The following is a 21,427-nucleotide window of genomic DNA, read 5'->3' as shown; positions in this document are numbered from 1 at the left end:
CATCCTGGATAGGTGTGCAGGCGACGATGAGAAAGGAGAGGAGGAGAGGCGTCGAACGTGGGCCATGAAAACTGTCTCAGGAGAGGGGGAACCGTGCTCACGGAGACCAGAAATAGCTCACTGCAGTGGCTTCACGAGGGGCCCCGGGCCAGCAGGAGCCGATCCGGAGGGGAGGAGGAGAGGTCGGAAAATGAGGATCGTCTGAGGTCCTGTCTGTGCGGCCCTGATGGTTTTTCCTTAATCAGTTCTCAAAGTGCAGAGTGAGACTTTGATGTGTGAGCGGGTGAAGTAATAAGGCATTTCAAGTAAAAGGCCAAAAAGGTCAATTTGACTCATTTTAAAGCTACATTTCCTGTAGAATTGAACAGATGGAGCTGAAAGGAACATTTTCTCTGACACATTCGGGGTCAGCATCATCTGTGCGCGCTTCCTGACCGCGCAGAAACAGGAATGAAGATTAGGAGTCCACGCGCAGTCTTCCTGACACTCTTCATTTTGCAGCCCGTCGTCTGAGGCTGAACTCGCCGGGAACATATTCCCTCCGGAGGCCTGCAAGTTCAGACCAGATGAACTCCATCTTCGCTTCCAATTTACTTCAGGCAGGGAAAGAAAAGCGCGCAGTCTGTTTGTCGAGGCTGTGCCGCCTCCAAAACAAGCTGTTGCATCAAGTCAGTCTGCAGATCCAAACACAAGCGCACGCGCACGTCACGGCGCATCTGGATTATTTAGCCAATTTGATAAAAACAAAGGGTTTTTTTTGCATTAAAAAATCGTTTGGAACAGATTCCGCTCAGATTCTCCGGATTTACGCAGCGCAAATATGGGTCACACCAGAGTGAATTCTTGTCTTTTTTGTCATTAATAAAATGAAAAATGTCTAGAATTGCAGCCATGATTTATTCCATTTACCTTATCCAAAGCCAACCGTGTTTCCTATATGGACTTATTCTTTTATGGTATTATAAAACCAAGACTCTCAATCCCACAGCAGCTATTCTTAGGATTTTATTTTGTAAAAACGCATCAAGCTGATTAAAACGACGACAGGTGTATTCCACTCCAGATTTCAAGGTAGCCGTTTTGCCACGAGGTTCTCCTCTTCTTCAGCCTTCATCAGTGCGTCCCCCCACTATTTTATTTCCATTCCACACCTTCCCGCTCCAAATCATTCAACCCAGTTCACTTTTCAATTACTCTGATTGTTGTAATCGAGGCCCCTTAAGCTGCCCTGAAAAAAACGCAGATAAAAATGCTCTTAACTCGTCAGAAAAGGGCAACACAATTACAATAATTGACGGATGTAAAAAGCTGAAAGAGATCAGATGCGCGCACGCACATGTGGGACATATAATGATGGGATGCAGATTATTTTTTCATCTTCAAAACGACATGTCCAAGAAACGACATCTTTTTTAGAATTAAAAACCTCCCCACTGATCTGTAAGGTCAGAAACAGTCACTGCTTGCATGCCAAATGATTTGGCCTGTATTTCATCATTTGACGAGGAAAACTATCATTTCAAAGGTTTGGGTTCATACTCGCAGAGACGAAAGGAGAAATAATTTGTTGAGAAGCAGCTATTGGGCAATATTTCAAGCGGGGGGCGACTCCTTTGCCACCAGCGCTGACCCAGCCACCTCTAATTAGATCTAATATTTCAGTGGACCAGTTCATTGACATCCGCGATTCACAGATCCGTCTGACTGAGCCAGACACACACTGCGCCTTCATCCGCACGCCCTAAAGACGCCACGCGGCCCTACTGCGCGCGCAACCAGACAAATCAGAACGTTTGACAGAGCCCGGGGCTCCAGTGTGCGCGCATTTGGACCCGCGTATCCAAGCCGGAACGAAAAATCTGCGCTCACATTGGTGCAACATTTGTTTGGCCTCTTAGGCTCGTTATTGAAGTTATTTAAATTCACATCTCAGAACTTTACCACATGCGTGATGAACCAGTAGGCATCGCGCAGACCTACCTAATCATGGCTGATTTTGTTGCCTCTCTCCTCCCACCTCCTTTCCCTCCTCCTCCTCCTCCTCCTTTTTTCCGCAGGATGTGCTCAGGGTTCGCAGAGGAACAGCAGCAGGTCCCCGCTTCTCTCCGGCTTCCAGGGAGAAAACAGCCTCGCAGGGATGGCAGCGAGAGTCCCCAAGCTTTTGCCTCCAGAGCAGAGAGAGGGAGAGGCAGGAAGGCGAGGAGGAAACCCGAGGAGGGAGCACCGAGGAGAAAATTAAATTGCACTTGGGGGGCAAATTCTATTAGGGAATAGTTATTGTCTCCTGACAGCTCCTGTCCATTTGGGTAATTAGTAGGAGAGATTGTTTGAACAAACGAAATCTATTCCTGTCAGAAATGATATTTTCCAATTCTCTGATTGAACCTGACCCCTTCCCACTGAGATGACGCGGTGAGGGCCTCATTGGACTCCAGGAAGCAGATTTGAGGCTGACTGCTTCAGGTTTGGATTCAAGATGCGTCTTTGTTTATAGGGAAAACCACAAAATGTTCTGTAAACATTATCAGTATTATTTAGAAGTGACAACTTGGGATAAAACGATTTAATTTAACGATTCAATTGAGATCATAATTTGTATTTGGGGATACAATTCATGGTCAATATTGATTTATTTTAAATGATCCGATCCTCTGACCTAAAGTGGATCCAGATTCTCTTCATCCAAACTTCCAGACAGAAATTCCTGCTACTGAACAGTTTTCCAGATTCTTGGATTTCTTCCAGATCATCAAGTTAAATGAAATCTGTGTCCAAACCAACAAGTAAACTAGAATGAATGTCAAATCCATTCACATGTTAGTTTCCTAAAGTTCACCACTGTTGTTTTTCCACATCCAAAGAATCCAAAGGGAACATTCTAGAACATTCTAGACACTGGATGGTCACATGACTTTATTCACAGTCTGTCCACACGTTGGACTGGAATGATGGACGGATCCGTGTTGATGACAACTCATGTGTGTTGTCTGCTGTGATTGGTCGGTTTTACGGTAAAATAAACCTACTGTACCTCAATCCAAATGGTATTTTCCAACTTCGATATGATCAATTTATTTCATCAGAATAGGTCCATTCGATTTGAGAACCAGTAAAGCAGAGGACCTCCAAATTCTACTTTAAGTTGACCTCGCTGCCCCCCTGGGGGCTTCATTCCCTTTGGTTTTTGCAGATTGATTAAACTGGCGTTCACCCGACAGAGATAGCTCTGCTGAACCAGCATGTCTGAGAGATGAGACAAAAACCAGGAGAAATATCCGATTCCTCCTCTGCTGCTACTTTACCAACAGCAATGGTTAGAATTCAAATTTCAGAAAAAGACAGTTTACAAGAAAAGGCAGCCATGGATCTTCACAGGAGACTCAATGACAGGAGAAGTGCCAAGTGAATGAATTACAGCCGTGTGACTGACAGCTGCTGGGCCTTTTCCAGCTTCATTACCCGAGCACTTCCTGTAAGCTGACGCTCGCTCTAGAGGAGAAAGAGTGTCAGTAAAACCAGAACAGAAAGGCCCGCTTTCCCAAAAGCACCTCAAAGGGTATAAGGTGACTACATTCTTGGCCATGGGGGGGCTCGTCCAGTTCGTTCTGGTGCACTCGAGTCTCATCCCATCTCTTGGGATGAGACTGGATGCTCAAGAGAGACGAACCTTTCAAGAAACCAGGACCGGAAACATTTATTTATTTTTTTCAGTTTACCCACAAATTTCTACACATTTCTCCTTGTATAAACACTAATAGCTTCATCTTACGTCTTTTTTTTTTGTTCTCTACACTGAAGGTGAGAGGAAAGCTGACCCAAGCGAGGCAACTGCTAATTTACTGAAGGCCTGTTGCAGCTGTCATGGTAAATGATAAACAGGAGAGAAAAATTAAAATAAGTTCATGCAGCGCAGGGGTCTCTACTGCTGCTTTTTGGCACTTTAAGTTTAAAGAGGCTATATTATGCTATTCTTAAGCCTTTTATAATAAAAGATATGAACGTATATGATAATATATTACTTTTGGTACACAAAAGAACACATTTTTTATTAAATCCAGAAGTAAGACGACTTGATCACTGAAGCCCCGCCTTTCTCTCCTTGTGGGTGCCGCCCATTTCATGACATCATCCTAGAGTCGGCCTCAGCAGCATGACTGCAAACAACATCCCAACTTTTGCAAAGATGGTTGTTCACATTGTATTTTTTGTTAAAAGGCGATCACCGCTGGCTACACAGAGAAAGTGGGTGTGTCTGGGTTGGGAGGGGCTGGAGCTCAGAGAGCTGGTTTTTAGAGGAATCCTCACAAACGCGTGAATGGATCAAAATACCACTTTGGGGTTTCTTTTTGTGAAGGATGAATATTTAAATACACTTAAAAGCTCATAAATGTTTTTTTTAGCATGATATAGGCCCTTTAAGCTTTTTTATATGTCCTCCATCATCATAAAAATGCCACAAGAACATGTTACAAACAGCATTTTCATGGGAGGGTCAGGATTTGGTAAAGTATATAGACCCTTCAACATTTGGCGTTTCACCAAAGGAATAACTAGTTAAGATGATTCCCACTTCAGTTATGAATCGATTTATATTCTTACCATCCAACCAGATTTTTCTGTCTGAGACAAGTTGTTACTGGAATCCACCTTTACCATAATAAAAGGAAATAAATCGATTCAATTAATACTGGAAAATACCATCTGGATTGAGGTACAGTAGGTTTATTTTACTAAAATGTAAAACCACCAATCACAGCAGACAACACGTGTGATGTCATCAACACGGATCAGTCCATCATTCCAGTCCAATGTGTGGACAGACTGTGAATAAAGTCATGTGACCATCCAGTGTCTCGAATGTTCTAGAATGTTCCCTTTGGATTCTTTGGATGTGGAAAAACAACAGTGGTGAACTTTAGGAAACTAACATGTGAATGGATTTGACATTCATTCTAGTTTACTGGTTGGTTTGGACACAGATTTCATTAACTTGATGATCTGGAAGAAATCTGTACTTTTGGCTAAAGATGTCCTGATTGGATCAAATGGGATCGTTCAAAATGAACCAATATCGACAATGAATCGTGTCGTCAACCACAAATTAGGATATGAGTCGAACGGTTAAAATGAGTCGTGTAAACTTGAACGGTCTTAGAGTATCTCGTGATTTTACTGGGAATTGAACGGACTCGACTTAATGTAGGATGTTGTGACATTTCTGTGGGGCCATCCCCACAGAAAGCACCCCCCCCCCATCCTGACAGTGAGACAAGACAAGCACCAATGATGGGGCGGGGTGAGCGGGTGTCAGTAAAATTAGATGGATCCGACCCTATTTGACTCCCACCTTCAAAAGGCTGCATATTTAGAATCTGCACGTTTGGCTGTGATATACACACACAGTACCAACACCATATATTAAACTCCTTTTTATAATTTATTCACCTCTTTTCATCCAGCTCTGTCCACAGCAGGAAGCTTTATAGTATTATTAAAGTCAGAAAGAGAGATGACAGAAAAATACATCAAGCCCCTCCTGCATTTTAATATCAATACCAGAGGGGCAATAAACACTGAAGCACACAGGAGAGAAGAGTGACCATAAAACTCTGCATTGTCTAATTTATGGAAGACAACAGGAGTTCAGCAAGGAGGAGGTTTTTTCTCTTAAGTCTGGGTCTCGTCACAGAGCCGTATATCTGCATGCAGCGTTTCTCTGTCGCACAAAAAGGCTAAGAGAGGAAACGAACAAACAAGAAGAGTTGAGTTTCAGCAAAAAACATCATTAAACTGCAGAAAAAGAGACAAAAGCTGGATCTTCTTTTTGGTTTTGGGAACAAACAGATATTTACAGCCCAGAGCTCCACTAATATCACAAGTTTTTAGGTGTTTATTGTATGTTTGTATTGCCGCCATAGTAACTGAAAACACAATATCCTAATTTTACATGAAGGCCTTTTAAAGTTTTAACATGAGCTTCATGGATACAACACAAAGCTGTGATTAAACAGAGGATTTCTATGATTTATTTTATAAAGTTTTGATTAAATTCTTTTGTAGTTTCAGACAGTAACGTGTGTGCTATTAGGAGAGACTGTTGGGTCACTTTGACCCTTAAATTAAATAAAATGGTCATCTGAAAGGCTACAGTAAAATACATTTGACTTTCTTTAAAAACAATTTATCTACAAAAAACATTTTTAATTTCCATCTGAAAAATAGATGAAAGATAGAATAAAGTCATCAGCCAGAAATGGACATTCAGAAAACAATGAAAAGCAGATATTTTCTAGAACACAGTAAGAAGTCATTTTCCATCAGAGTCCACTATTCTAAAGGTATGAAGTTCTTCAGGTAGATTTTTTTAAAAGTGGTGCAAATAATCTCCTGAACGGCAGCATCATCATGACTGGTTTACAAAGTCACATACACTCAGTTTCAGAGAGAGAGTGAGCAGAAAACCAAAAACCTTAGGATGATCATCTGATGAAACAAGGTGGGGGAGGAATGATGATTGGGGCTTTTTGAAGCAACATTATCAGTGCAGTCTGAAATTCCAGAGTGAAAAAATAGCATTAAAACACGACTAAGGTGTGACTGTCTAAGTTCTGCTCCTTTACGCAGTTTGTATTTTTGGGGCTATTTTCTTTTCTTTTTCTGAGAATTACTTTTTTTGTACGCAAATTTTTTTCTTTGCTGTTTCAAGGAGACTTTTAAAGCAGTGGCACCCAGACTGTGGAATAAACTCCCACTTTCCTTACATTCCCTGGACTCTGTTTCCCTTTTGAAAGCCAACAAGAATCCTGATTTTATAATCAGGCTTTCCATTCATGTTGAATGGACCACAGCTGCCTGACTGGACTTTATAATTGTATGTATTTTTCACCGTGCTGTATTTGTAATTTTTTTCCCTTTGTACTGTCTGTGTATGGTGCTATATAAATAGACATTACTTACTACTTACTTGCAGTACGGTCCATTGCACACTTTGTGTAAGTTCTGGCTGTAATGCAGATTACATGAGTACCTGCAAATACTCAGACTCTCTTAGATTCAGTTGCAGAGAAAACTGTTGAGCTTTGATTTAAAAAATGAATGAATCCCAAAGAAATAAATCACAAAAAAAAAATCCCAAATAAATCAATCACAATCATAAATCACAAACAAGAATCACTTTTAAAATGTTATTGCAAAAATGTATATATTTTAGTAACAAATGCATTACATTTTAAAGAAAGAAGAAAAGAATGAGAGTGTTGGGCTGCAGTCCCCAAGGCCTGACATTTTGCCTGTTTTCCCACTGACCCCACCCTTGAAGCGTTTTGTCATCAGAACCCACCGGATCTGGTTCATTAGCAGCAGGAATCGTGGAAAATACTGGCCTCGGGTTCAACGTCCCTGTCCTGCAGAGGTCACACAGCGACATGGGGAAGAAACTACTCTCAATCTTATATCCTCATCACATCTGCTGATGCGGGTGGATGTGGGCGTCTGCTGCAGAAAAATGGGCAAAGCTGGATGAAATGTCAGATGTAGATCATTCGCTATTGGTACCGCTATTGGTACGGGACCTTGGGGGGTTGACGGGTCGGGGTCTCCGCTGAGGCAATCGGCGGTTGCCCCGGCCGGTTGGCTGCCTCGGTCCCGTCAAGGCCTGACCAGAGCTCTTCTAGGGCCGGCGCTTGGGGGTGGGGGCCTGGGCTTGCTCCGGGGGACCGGCGCTTTCTGGCTCCTCTCTCTCTGTGTGGGGTGGGTGGTGCTGGGCCTGGGGTGTCGGCGCCTCCGGGGATGGGACCCCTGGGCTGGGGGGCCTGGCCCCTATGCTGGGGGGGGGCTGGGGGACAGCTGTTTGACCACCGGGGGACAGCCCACCAGCTGTCCCCAACTTACCCCCTTCCTCATATAACCTCATATTAGACATTTAAGGCCCTTTGGTGGGGAGGGTGAGGGGACATCACTGTGAGTAATCAGGAGATGTCCCCTCAGTGCCCTACCCGCCAATTTTAACTGCACCCCCCTTAGTACACACACCCCTCCCCCCTCAAAATATACATTCCAACACAAACACACACACACACCCTCACAAACACACATTTTGCAAGGAAGGTGGGACCTAGGACCATCTGTCCCCTGCCCCTTCCCTGGTGGGGGGTACGGGGCCCTTGGCAGCGGCGGCAGTGTCCCCTGGGTGCCGGTTTCCTGGGCCCTGTGGTGCTCTCTCCGCGCGGGGAGGGGGGGTTCACATTACACCTGAGTCGGGGTTGTTCGTGTCCCTGGGGGGTGGGTTCTGGTCCTTGCCCCTGAGCGCTGGGCCCCGCCAAATTTCCAACTGTGGCCGAGCCTGGTCGGGCCAAATTTACAACACCCCTTGTGGGCCCCCTTTTTCCCCGGGGTGCTCCCCTCCTGGGCGAGGGCGGCTGGCCCCTGCCTTGCTCCTCCCTGGACCAACCGTGGGCCGAGTGGGTGGCTGCCTGGAGACGGAGCGGGTCTCCCTTCGGGGGTCCTGGCTCGTACCTGGGGTTGGGGCGGGGGGATGCCCAGAACTCCTGGTGGTGATGGGGTGCTCGTCTGGGGCTGTGGGCGTCCTTCTCGGGTGAGGCTCTGCGTTGGGCTCTCCCGGCGCGGCGGGGGGCTGCTCTCCTGGTTGGGCTGGGGCGCCGCTCTCTTTCCCCCGTGCTTCCCTGCTCTCTGGCTCTGGGGGCCTCGCGGCGGTTCTGCTGGTCCTGGCCTGGGTGGTGGTCTTGGTCGCCCGGGGGGCGGTTGTTCCCTGCCTGCTGTCGTGTGGCGTTGGGGGGTTCAGGCTGCCGCTGCTGCTGCGGCGGGGGTCTTGGTGTGGGGGTGGCTGGGCACTCTCCCTCCTTCTTTTCACGTTCCACCGTCCATTTTAGAAGAACATAAACACTCACCTGAGCACAGGTGTTAGCTCACCTTTGCACTAATAGTTTGCATGATTGAATGAATGAAAGATTTCACACTAGTTGGTTTTAAGGCATAAGTATGCGTTTGTGAACACTATCTGTTTTGTGTACATGTCAACAGGTGGACATTTTTGCAGCTAGCAGGTGTGTTTATAACATTTGAGTGTGTGTGAACAGGCTCCGCCCTTTTTGTACTACATTTGAATCTTACCGTAATGATAAACAACCAGTAAACCTGTCTGCTCTGTGCTGCTTCATGGTCTTATCCCCCCCTTCCCACTACCCCCCCCCCTCTCTCTAACGTCCCTCCCTCTTCTCCCCTTCTTTCCTTTTCCGTCCGGTCCAACACCAAAGATTTTCAAACATGATTGAAATTAATAAAGTTTGGCCTCAATTCCAAAAACGGGTTTATTCAGACATACCTTTGGTTTGTCTGAAGATTAATAACCCCTCTTGTTAAAGTAAAATACGTCCAACACAAGAGGCCCTCTGAGTTCATTTCTTTCCACTTTTCACAAAATTCAAGCTTCAATGTTGAAGTTCTTCTCAAAAGAAGAATCCAGGCATTCAAAGTGCAGCTCGGTGCTTGTTCTGATTTGAATTTGAAGCCTCTGTCCTCGGCGTGAACCGTTCACCTCGGCCTCGGCTAAACTGCAGACAGATATTACATCGCTGCCAACTTCCTCATTACCCATCATTAGTCTGAGCCATTACAACATTCGCTGAGGCTCAAGACACCTGATAAAAGGTTTGGTCAGAGCGAGCAGCGCGGAGCATCAGCCCCCAGTCCTGCACCAGTCAAACATTCAGACCCTTCAGATGTGTGGGAGACAGACGCCTGGGTCAAATGTGGGAAAATCAGACCAGATCACCCATCTTACCTTGTTTTTAAGGCATTAGACTGATAATGTGAGTGATGCTTCACAAATAAATCTACTTTTTCTTATTCTATTCTTGCATTTCTAATACATCATTCAAGTTTTGACTATCTGAGAGCTTAAGGGAATCACACATCCTCCGCCGCCAGGCCTTGATGCTCCACCGCCTTAATGAGGGGCCATTAATCAGCCAGTTGTGTGTGAGCGAAGAATCGCCTGCCTTAACTCAACTGTTTCAGCATCACCAAACCTCAAAGGCGGAACCCGCGGCGTGGATAAAGCCATCTGATCAGAGTGGATGTGGGGCAGACAGGTGGAGCGGGGTGGAGGAGGTGAAGGCCACGAGTCAAGGGAATTCAAGTCGATGGTCCAGAGAGCACAAAGCCCAAGATCAAGCATCAGTCGTCCTTCAGATGGGCTGTAATCTCAGCATCAAACCCGGGCCTTTCATCCCGCTCATCCATCCCATGCACCTTCCGTTTTCGCCGGTCCTGAGGGTGCTGTCAACCTCCGAGTATGTGAGAATGGAAGAAGCCTCATGAAAGCCGATTGCGTTTTAATAAAGTTTATTATCTGCAGGGAGCTAATCCTCAGGGGTAATCTCTCCTCTGTAGTCCTAAAGGAAAGCTGGATTACTCACTTGCTATAATCCCAATGAAATTGTTAGGATTTAGCTTGCGCTGCACAGCAGATGGCAACAGGCTTTTTTTCCTTCCACCCCCGGTTTTTTTACTTGTGCCGTCCGCTCCTCCTCCTCGCTTTCTGCGCTCGCAGTCTTGGTCAAAACAAAAAACATGGAGGAAAAAAACAGGCAACTGGGACCACAAACAACCTGAGAGACCGCTTCAGGGAGCCACGTTTGACCGGGAGTAAAACCCGTTTCTTAAATTTGGGACTTCATAACCCACTGAAATTAAAAGGGATGTTATGAAAACCATAAAGGTTGAGATGTCCAGCAGAACTCCATCATGGTCTTTACTGATCAGAGAGTCAATTATGAGGATGCAGAGGTGTAAGGAAATCTTTTAGAAAGACAAAGGCTGCATTTCAAAACCAAAATGCTCATTTCTGGTGAAAGACCTGCTAATCTTGTGTTGATATTTCCAAATATTTTTCACTTGAAATAAAGCACTTTCTACTCATCCAGCTTTAAACGTATTTTTATCACATCTTTAAACACAAAGCAGCTTCTGAATTACAAAAACAAAACCAATGTCATTCCTTGTCCTTGGAAAAGTTCAGTTCCACTGAGGGCACAACAAAAGAAAGAAAACAATAGTGAACTTGTACAAATGAAAGGAAGAATTCCAGCTCATAGTGGGTTTAATTGCACCTTTTAGCAGTGGTAATACAAATTCAGGAACCCAAAAATACAGATTTATGTGCCTGTTTTTGCAGTTTCTGAAAAGTTTCCCTGAAGTGGAAACTTTCTGACAGTGGAAACTTTTTTCAGGAAGTTGCAGCTCTCATTTTTCTCTCCTCATTTTCTGTCGTTTGACTCCTGCCGTCTGTCCCAAAACAGGATTCCTGCTCCTTTTAGCAAACAGAAATAGAAGCATTACAATGTGTTCCGTGGCTCATCTGAACTTCTACCATAACGTGGGCGTTTAGGGCAAAGCGAGTTTAATCCGCCGTCGCTTGAGGCGGTTTCTGAAGAAGAGATACATGCCCAGAAGACAGGCGGTGGACAGGAAGTACAGAACCACACACAGGCTGACGTCCAGCTTTGAGAAGCCGACACTCAACACAGAAATCCAGCGGCCTCCTGGGCCCGGGCCCGGCCCCTCTTCAAAGTATCGGCCTGCCAGTTCTCGTTTCTGAAGCCGCTTTGTTTGGCCCCCAAAGCCGGCGTGAAGGTCTTGGTCGATGGGCTGCAGGCCCACCATTCCAACACCAGCGTCCAGCTCCAAGCTGAGCCCAAACACGGGCCTGGGCTCCTGCTCCACCTTCCTCTGCAGGGTGCGCTGCTTCACCAGGCTGGAGGACGCAAACTGAAGCACCTTCGCCCCGAAGTGTTTGTTCACAAACGAGTCCAGATCCACGATGTCCTCCTGCGGCTCTCGCATCCTTAGACCCACAAAGCTGGGTTTCTTGTGTCTCTGCTGATGGTCAGCACCTCCTTCCACTTTGGGCTTTGGTTTGGCGGATTTCTCCTCCATCTCTCTCACTGCTGCTGCTTCTTCTCCAACCTCGTCTTCTTCGTATGCCACTCCGTCATCAGGCTCTTCCTCCTCTTTCTCCTCCTCGTCTTCTTCCAGAGGGGATGATGGTGATGATGATGATGATGGAGGAAGCGTTACGGAGTTTGAGGCCTCCCTGGCTTTCCTTTGAAGCACTAACTTGAGCTGCTGCTCATGTTTTTGCCTCTGTTTCTCCAGAACCTGACTTTCATCCTCCAGGTAGTCTGTCAAAAACAAACAAGCAAAAAAAAGATCCAGCAGTAAAGTTAGAATTTGGTTTTCAACATGGCCACCATTCTTTTTAACCCTTGTGCTATCCTAGGCACTTTACCATTGGGAGTTGGGTCATCTAGACCCACTAGACAGAGCTCTGAACCTTTTTTCTTCAATGATTTGTGATCTTCACTGGTGTCCATGGATTACATGAAATCTTTCCACCTTTATCCACCTTTGTCATGGTAGGGAGAACACCTCAATGGAAGGGGGGGTCATAGGATAGCACAAGGGTTAATATATATGTCAGATAAGGGAAAAGGGAATATTGGTGTGAAGCCGTACCATTTAGGATGCGGCTGGAAGAGAAGTGTGAGGAGAGGAAGGACAGAACCCGATTGGTGTTCCACCTGTGCTCCCCGTCTGAAGACGCAGCATGACAGGAGGAGCACATCTCTGGGGGGGGCCACTGGATCTTTGGGAAGTGGGGGTCTTCACTCAGCGCACCTTAAGCCCAATAAACAATAAAAATAAGGAGGGTGCATCAGAAATAATTCTAGTGAAAAGGAAATTCGTTCTCATTTGTGCGTCTGTATTTACCAAAACAAATGGGTAGAAAATAAAAAGCAAATATTTAATTTTCTTTCCCCTTTAATCTGTTTTTTTCACCACTTCACAGTTAAATTCTTTTCTAGTTGATTTTTAAGCTGTGTACCATTTAATTCTCCAACTATATAAAAATATTTTAATCACTTTTAAATGGATTTTGTTTGTTTGTTTGTTTAGGAAAATGACTATAAATTACTTAATTTCTCTGCTGTAATTCACAGCTCTTTATCCAAAATTCTATCACTTGCTACAGTAAAATAAAAGTTCTTTCAAAGTTTTTAGGAAGTGTCTGAATCCGGAACAGGTCAGAGTTATGGCTCCTCTTTATAAAAGAGCCAAAAGAACAATCATGGAAAAGCTCTTGAAGGAAAAATGTATAAAAAGTTGTTCAGAGACAGTTACTCTCTCCATTTTTTCACCTTACAGACAAGTAATGTAAACATTTCCAGAAAACGACTTTGTTTTTTGACAGGATTCTTGTTCTACACACAAATACACACAAACTTCCTTAGGATAAAATAAACATAATATTAATAGAAAAATTCGACTGTATTATCTGAAATACTGTGTCATGTCATGTGCAATAACAAATCTTTAGGCTGCAATCCTCTTTATCGTTATTTATCACCTTTGTCTCTTGTTTACTCCATATTTTTATAGGATTTGTTTTTGATTTTTATTCACCTTTTTTCTCCTCTTTTATTTTCTTGCATCTTTATAAACACCATATTCTTATTTGCCTTGCTTGTTCAATGTAGCACATAAACTCTGTACAGTAAACGGTGTAATGACATCACAGTCCCATTCTGATCGTCTTTTGATCTGTATTCAAAGCGTCCCCAGCGGTCTTTTATTTATGGTTATGTGCCATTTTCTAGAACCTAGTTTCTGCAGAGCAGCAGTTTATTAGAGAGTCGCGTCTGAGATCCCTTCAGCATCCCTTAGAGCAGAGGTGGGCACTGAGGGCCGCATTCCTGCATGTTTTCCAGCATACCCTGCTCTGGCATGTTCTAATTGGCTGGACACACCTGAACCAGGTAATCAGCCATGAGTAGGGGAAGAGTATCTGGAAATCATGCAGACACACCGGCCCTCGAGGCCTGGAATTGCCCACCCCTGCCTTAGAGTTTGGAGCAGGAAGCTTACAGCCCACCCAGCGTTTTTTTGACGTCATAAATACTATCTTTTTTTTGTTTGAAGAAATACTCAGAAACACAATTTTAATCTTTTTTCTATATATATATGTCCTCCATCAAGAGAAAAAGGCTTCAAGAACACGTAAAAACACCATTTTCATCAAAATGGGCGTTTAAAAGCTTTAAACATGGAATCTTTTTCTAACTTTCCCCCTAATTTCTGTTACAAAAGCAGCATTTTTCAGTTTAATGGTCTAGGCCACACGTGTCAAACTCAAGGCCCGGGGGCCAAATATGGCCCGCCATGTCATTTTATGTGGCCCGTGAGAGAATTTTTTAATTTCTTAAAAATACAAATTTTCTTTAGTTAATTACATATTATTTATGTGTAGTTGCGGTAATTATTCATTGTTTGGAGGTCTTGTGTGTGTATGCAGACAAAAAGTTACACGTGACTGTGTAATACGTGTTCTTTCTAGCTCAGTTTTATGTTGTTTGTCTTTATTCACTTGGACAGTTTGATCCTTCATTAATGCAGTGATGTAGGTTTTATTAAGCGGACAAAATTTCAAAGGATTTATGCTACAGTAACAAGTAAACATATGTTTTCCATGCAACTGTAATTGTCCCTTTAAAAAGTTATAATGAATAAATAATGAGTTATTTAACATTAAGGAGTAGTTACATTTATTTTTCATTACATATAGTTACATGTATAAGTTACATTTGGCCCTTTGAGGACAGCCACTATGCTGATGTGGCCCTCGGTGAAAATGAGTTTGACACCCCTGGTCTAGGCCAACAGCAGAGCAGCTTTTGCTTTCAATACACATACACTACATTTTAAGCAAGATTGTGTGATTTGTTTTTACTGTGATGGCAGTTGTTGTTTTTTCGTGTTTATATTTATATTTATATATTTTTTGTTTTCATTTTCGTCCAGGATTGTGGTTTCTAATAAACATAAATAATAAAGGTTGCTTTTTTTTAATACAGACGTTTGCTTGCTGATGTTTTTGGACACACAGGTGCTGCACAAACTTATTTGTAATTTATAACCCAAGTAGAGGATATAAAAGGCATTAACATGGATGATGTTTCCAGTCAGTCCATTGTCATTCCCTATATTGTCCCTGTTGACTGGAGGATGGAAAACCTTTAAGGGCTGCATGCAATCTATGCCCAACCCATCGGAGGCAGCGCTCGTAAAAATTAACTGCCTATATGCATATGTGTATGCAGCAAAGTGTGTGTATGTAAATCATCACACTTGGCTGTGCATGTAATCTATAGATTGGAGTGTTGTGTGTGTGTGTTTGTTCATTTGACAGGACCTAACAATGATCAATGTGCTTCTGGGATGGCCCCCAGAGGGAGGGACGGCCAGATAATAGATGTGTCCAAAGTGGACAGCCTCTCCACTCCAACATGCCCACACCATCCATGTTGGGATGCGGCAGACCTCTGGGATCTGGACCTGCTGTCGCCTTTGAAAGCAAAACCCCAATTTCCAAATTGAACATGTGAGAGACAGAGGCGCCACCAGGAGGGGAGGACCTTTTAATAAATGAAAAACTTCCTTCTTTAATGTTTTCTTCTGCGTCGCTGCTGCCCACCAACACCTTTTATTACTCATCACATACAGAGGAGCGTAGTATTTAGACGCTCAAACTCGAGTTTGGATGAAAATACTCCACAAATGTCCACAAGGACACGCAAACACGTCAGTGATTCATGGCTTGTTGTCACCACTGAATGTGTGTGAAAAACAAAAAGCAGGCAGAGCAGCAGGTCTGTCACTTCACCACACGGACAATTTCCATCTCCTCCAACCTGCACTCCCCTCCTCTCTGCTCCCCCATTCCAGATTCATCTCCCTCATATGCATGTGTCTATGTACTCTGCATGATGTACTTTACATAAAAGGCACATCAATTTTACTGTGCCCTGGACGGGCGGCCGCCTGCGAGCGATGGCGTGTGCGTGCACGCACATAATCCATATGCTTAGCATTTCCTCCCTTATTCTAATAAGCACGCCGCGTGGGGGGGGCCAGGGTGACTTTAGCCACAGCGGCCTGTCGCTGGGACGCCATTGGTGCTGGGAAAATGTTTTCATACATTTTTAATCGCCAAAGACGTTTCAGCGTCAGCGTTAAACTATGGTGAAGATTAATTAGAGAAGTGTAGCTAAAAAAAAACAAATAAATACCACAAACAGGCTTTAAATCACTATCCTGTTCCAAAACCTGACGCTAAAAATCTGCTTTGAATTGTGCTAAGATTTTATATCAGGATAAATTAAATGAATAATTAATTAAAAGATCGACATGCCTCAGTTTGTGAGGCTCAAGGGTAAGTGGTTGGTTTGAAGGTAAAAGTGTTTTGGGTCAGTGGGACGAAGGCATGATGGGATTATGTGCTGCGTTTTGTTCACGCAGAAGGAAGTCTGAGCTGCTCAACAAATGCGTGGCTGAGAAACTCAGCGGCGTCCAGATGAAGCTGCTCAGAAAACACTTAGAGTCTCACTCCAATCATCTTTTGATCCAAAGGGTCTTTACATTTGATGATGCTTTCACACAAAATCCAAAAACTTGTGTCGTTTTCATAGTTTCTGCAGAGCTGCAGGAGTTCATTACAAATTTGCCTCAGAGTTGTGGGGAGAAGCGTTGGCTGGTAGTGAGCCCTACCTCATTTCCCATCATCCCTTTGCTTACACTCTCTCCTGCTAGCTTACAGCCCCTCACACCTCCAACCTAGCATTATTGGTAATGTTGGAGGAATCCATCCGTCCAGTTTAGATCCAGATTCCAGCTCAGACCAGGAAAACAGAGACGTTCATGGATCTAATTGTCTGTAAGTGGATGCATCACAAGGAGCAGAGCTGGAAGCTTATGGCTTTTTTTCTACGTTATATATACGCTCTTGTTTATCTGCTCCTTATTCATCACGATTTGAAATTCAATTACAAGCATAATTTTCTTTTCATTCGTCTAATATGACAAAAAAAGCCTCAAGAACATGTTAAAAACACAAAAAACAGTATTTTTATCAGAGAGGGTCAGAGCTGCACACCAAACACTGAAAGGATTTGATCAGATCCTTTGAAGTACCCTTCTGTATGTCTGCACAATCCAATCCAAATGACAGTCTTCCTCTTCCAGTCGTGTAAATGAATTCCATATTAGGACAGTCTCTGTGGAATGAGGAAATGCTGCAGCACTGCTGCTCCGTCTGCAGAAATGTGACTCAGCTGTTGACAAGCAGCAACAGGACGGAGCTACAAGTCCTAATTCAGCCGCCGCGCAGAAGCCCGGGGCCCTGGGGCCTCTTTGTTGCCACCTAAATTAATTGTCTGACTGCTTTACAAATAGCTGCTCTTTCATGCATGGCTTCCTCTCAAAGGAGGGCGGGGGGGCCTGCTAAAGAGCTCCACTTCTGGCCAAGAGGAGGGGTTGAGTGGATGAAGCGTGCGGTCCTCAGGGAGGACGCCTCCGCCGCTCACTGCCACAAACACAGCCAAACCCTGCGACTCACTCCACCGATCCCCCCGCGACTCCAACGCCACCATGTGCGGCTCACCCCTCCTGACGCACGTCACAACTCGACCCACAGAAAGGCAGAGGGGAGGGGGAGGATAGAAATGTGTGTGGCTTGTGTCAGGGTGTTTGCCACCTGCTGTCACACAATACCTTGGGAATTGTGTGTGTGTGTGTGTGTGTTGGCTGGCTCCTCGGGGAGCTACCCTGCAAGGATGCAGCACTATGACTTGTCAAGCGGCGGCTATGAGTCCCAGGGGATGCGGCGAGCAAAGAGAGGGAAGACGGATGGATGAAGGAGGGGGCGTCGGATGATGTCTTAGTGTCTGAGGGGCAGACACACGCAGGCATGGACGTCCCTCCGGCCCCCGCTGTTCAGGACACAAGCTGTCCATGAGATTGGAAAGGGGGCGGTGGACAAAAACACAAACAAAAGATAGCAATTTAACAAAGTAGGCTGTTAATGACGGCACTGTGCCTAATAAAATCCCATGAATGCTAACAAGGGTGGGAAACCACTCAGGAGCTGGTTAGCACTACAGCTGAAAAGGACAAACAAGGCAGCAAAACTTAGTGGTGTTGATTTAAAGAGCCATTCTGATAAAAATAGTGTTTTGAAGATGTTCTTGAACATTTGTTCTCATGATGGAGGACACTTCTCAGTCTTCGGACCAAAAATCTGGAAGGAATTGCCCCTGTACCTCAGACAGATAGACTCACTTAGTATTTTTAAATCTGCTCTTAAAACATATTTTTCACTTTGGCTTTTATCTGAGTTGGAATCCGGACCCATTTTATGTGTTTTACGCTTTATATTGTCATGTGCTTTTATTAATTTTTGTGTTGTTCAGCACTTTGGTGAACCTTGTTTTGTTTAAAGTACTTTATACATAAAGTTGAGTTGAGTTGTAAAGGAAATGAAGCTTGAAATTGCATTATTACTATTCTCAAATTGTCGTGGATCAGGAAAAGATGAAAAAATGCAGTTTGAAAACGATCATATTTGTGACGCTCTGCTCCATTCTGATCCTCCACCTGCAGACGAACAGATCCATGAACGTCTTTGTTCTCCTGGTCTGAGCTGGAATCTGGATCAGAACTGGACGGATGAACTGCTGTGATACTGCTCGACATTTTTGTTTTACCGGCAGTGTTAGGTTGGCGCTGTGAGGGGCTGTAAGCTACCGGGAGAGACTGTAAACAAAGGGATGATGGGAAATGAGGACAGGCTTGCTCCGGCCAACAGTCCACAACTCAGAGGCCAAGGACTTAACAATTATTGCTGCTCTGCAGAAACTAAGTCCTAGAAATGGCATAATCATAACTAAAAAAGGAACGCTTTGAAAATAGATCAGAAGATGAATAGCTGTCAACAGATAAATGATCAAGTGGTGACTTTTCAGACAACAGCAAGAGTCAGGAGGGGAGAGAATCAGAGGAAGGCTGTAAGAAGGATGAAAGATGGCAGAAGGGAGTGGAGGGAAAATGGCGGCTCAGGCAGATGATACTTGGAGGACTAAGACGGGGTGGCAGCTGGTGTCTGATCTGAGGATCCGTCCCTCTTCCCCTCACCCTCTGTTAGTCGCATTACAACAAAGTGACCATGAGAAGAAGCTAACGCGAACCCCACAAACGGAGGAAGGTAATACTTCTGATCCCATTGGTGTGGATGGATGGACAGGAGCGGAACGGAGTGATGGAAAAGTGTAAAGGTCAGGGAGGTCTCCCCCCTTCACAGGTTCACTTTCTGCTGTTTGGCTTGTAAAAATGCCAACTTCTCGATTTCTTATTTACATATTGGATTAACTTAGAACCCACTTGTGTTACATTTTCTGAAAGTCATGACAAGAACTTCAAATGCTGAAATAAGAACTAATTTTATTCCAATCTTTTTTTTTCTTTCCAGGGATTATTTCAGGGATTTCAAACTGGCAACAAATCATTTTAAGAGATTCCTTTGTTAAGAGTCCTAGAAAAATTCAATGCTGATTAAATCCTAACGTCTGCACTCCTAAACATGAACGTCTCCAAAAAACACCTCAAACAAACACCTATGAAGGCACAAATACACAAAGTTGTACGATTTAAACAAAGTCTGAAGGAATCAAATGCTGTCAATCAAAACTCTGATCTGATTTTGTTCCTCCTTCTGAAGTGGCCAACGTCCCGCTTAGGGAAGCTCTGATGAAGCGGCGACTGGCGGCGCTCGTACCTGCTATTCTGCTGTTAACCCGGTTGTGGGCGGACCACAGCCACAGCATCGCCGATGGCGGCGAGGACACCGTCCTCAGGCCTTCCCTCGCCATTGTCTCGAAGTGATCGGCACAATCTCTGCAGCCGAAGAAGTTCTTCACGTAGCTCCTCATCACACTCAGAACCTCGTGAGGATCTGAGAGGCAGAATGACGAGAACGCAACGCCATTAAAAGACGTTTTCCTTCCTTTGAAGCTGCAGTTTCCTGTTCTGTGTGACCTCACATCTTTAACATCTCCAAGCTTCATCTAGCTGATATTTTTATTCTAGAGGAGGATTTTATTGCATAAAAAGCTTTTAGAAAGATGAATGTCTGAAATGCCGGAGAGCGTGCACGTGTTCCTCCCTTCCCATCATTATGTGGGCCTGCAGCCGCGGGGAGCTGGGTTAACCCCATATTGAGGTAAATAATCTATGAGAATGGGAATAGGATAACCCAATCTGGAGATTAACCGCTGTGTGTGAATGGTGTCCAGGCTGTTGTCTCAGGACATCAACAGTCCACAGACAGATTCCTGTAGCTGTTTGCTTTTGTTCTCAGCTTAGCAGCTCCTGTGGATGAACTGTACAGCAGCTGGAAGGACATGCGTGTGCCCTCGTGCATGCGTGTGCTGATGAAAACAACAATGAGCCACGACAATTCACACTTTCAATAAAGTACACATGCTTCAGTTTAATCTAGCAGTCAATACTGTGCATTAAGTGTGCATACGCAGCCATTAAGCCAGCGGACTGTGGGGGGCCAGATGGACACCCCCTTTTGGCCAGTCCATCTGCAGGTCACATGATGGTCCGTAAACCTGGGGATTAACCTCTGTGTGTACCTCTGAGTGTGTGTGGGAGCATGTTTAGGGAGGAGATTAACGGTCCTGCTAGGAGCGGAGCCTCTGGTCATCTGCCGGTTTTATTAACCACTGGCATTCCACTAATCTAGCATAATCCTTTTTCACACAGTCCCAATTAGTCTCAATTTCAGCTGTGATGGAGAAAAACAAAACGGTAAAGAATTTCCTGTGTGTGAGTCGAGACTTTCCTCTCCAGAAAAGTCGTGAAAAGTGTCCATCGGACGGCTTGCTGGTTATTCCCAGCAGTGAATTGAGTTCCTACTTGAGGCTCCTGCGCTGTCGGCCTGGACAGTGAGAACGTGGAAGAGGGTCCACACCCCACAGGGGTAACGTCTGAAGTGGGGTTGGGAACCCTGACAGCCCACCCACCTCTCTCCTTCAGGCAGTGCTGCGTCTGGAACCTGAGATACACAAACCAGACGCACAAAAGACAGTTGGGAAACCAAAAAACAACAACAAAAAGGATCAGAGGAGAAAGCAGCTTCAGCAATGTTGTTTTTATCACAATGAGGAAAACCAGTTTCTGCCTTTAAACTCAAAAACAAGATATGGAAGCTTCGCTGATCAAAAATCGTTATCCTTTTGAATTTAAGTTATCAGATGACAAAAATCGTAAACGAAAGAACTAGAAAAGTTCTCAGGACAAAGTGAGTTTACAGGTCACAGCTGCGTTTGTCAGAGAGATTTAAAGCGTTTTTGAAACTCAATCTCAATGGATTTTAACCCTTGTTCTATCCTAGGCACTTTACCATTGGGAGTGGGGTCATCTAGACCCACTAGACAGTGCTCTGAACCTTTCTTCTTCAATGATTTGTGATCCTCACTGGTGTCCATGGATTACATGAAATCTTTCCACC

At 44.5% G+C, this 21,427-nt stretch overlaps 1 protein-coding gene and 1 long non-coding RNA gene across 3 annotated transcripts in view; one reads left to right on the top strand and one right to left on the bottom strand.

Moving 5' to 3' along the window:
* The first annotated feature begins 141 nt into the window (after window positions 1-141).
* On the top strand, window positions 142-3,036 carry LOC144992061 (uncharacterized). Its single transcript, XR_013655814.1, has 2 exons — window positions 142-215; window positions 2,058-3,036. It is a non-coding gene; the product is annotated as an uncharacterized LOC144992061 (long non-coding RNA).
* A 7,904-nt stretch (window positions 3,037-10,940) lies between these two features.
* Window positions 10,941-21,427, bottom strand: part of qsox1 (quiescin Q6 sulfhydryl oxidase 1) — a 33,406-nt gene continuing 22,919 nt past the window's right edge. For both annotated transcript variants that reach the window (XM_004068376.5, XM_011474572.4), the window contains exons 10-13: window positions 20,833-20,971; window positions 19,685-19,861; window positions 12,535-12,696; window positions 10,941-12,200 (exon numbers count right to left, since the gene is read on the bottom strand). In XM_004068376.5, coding sequence (XP_004068424.1) covers window positions 11,404-12,200; window positions 12,535-12,696; window positions 19,685-19,861; window positions 20,833-20,971 — 1,275 coding nt within the window. In that variant the 3' untranslated portion in view covers window positions 10,941-11,403. The remainder of the gene's footprint in view (window positions 12,201-12,534; window positions 12,697-19,684; window positions 19,862-20,832; window positions 20,972-21,427) is intronic.

This window comes from Oryzias latipes, chromosome 4 (assembly GCF_053564925.1).
Source record: "Oryzias latipes strain Hd-rR chromosome 4, Olatipes_Hd-rR_3.1".
NCBI classification, from domain to species: Eukaryota; Metazoa; Chordata; class Actinopteri; order Beloniformes; family Adrianichthyidae; genus Oryzias; species Oryzias latipes.
Note: the sequence above shows the minus strand (reverse complement) of the source record. Positions and strands in the feature narration are given on the sequence as shown.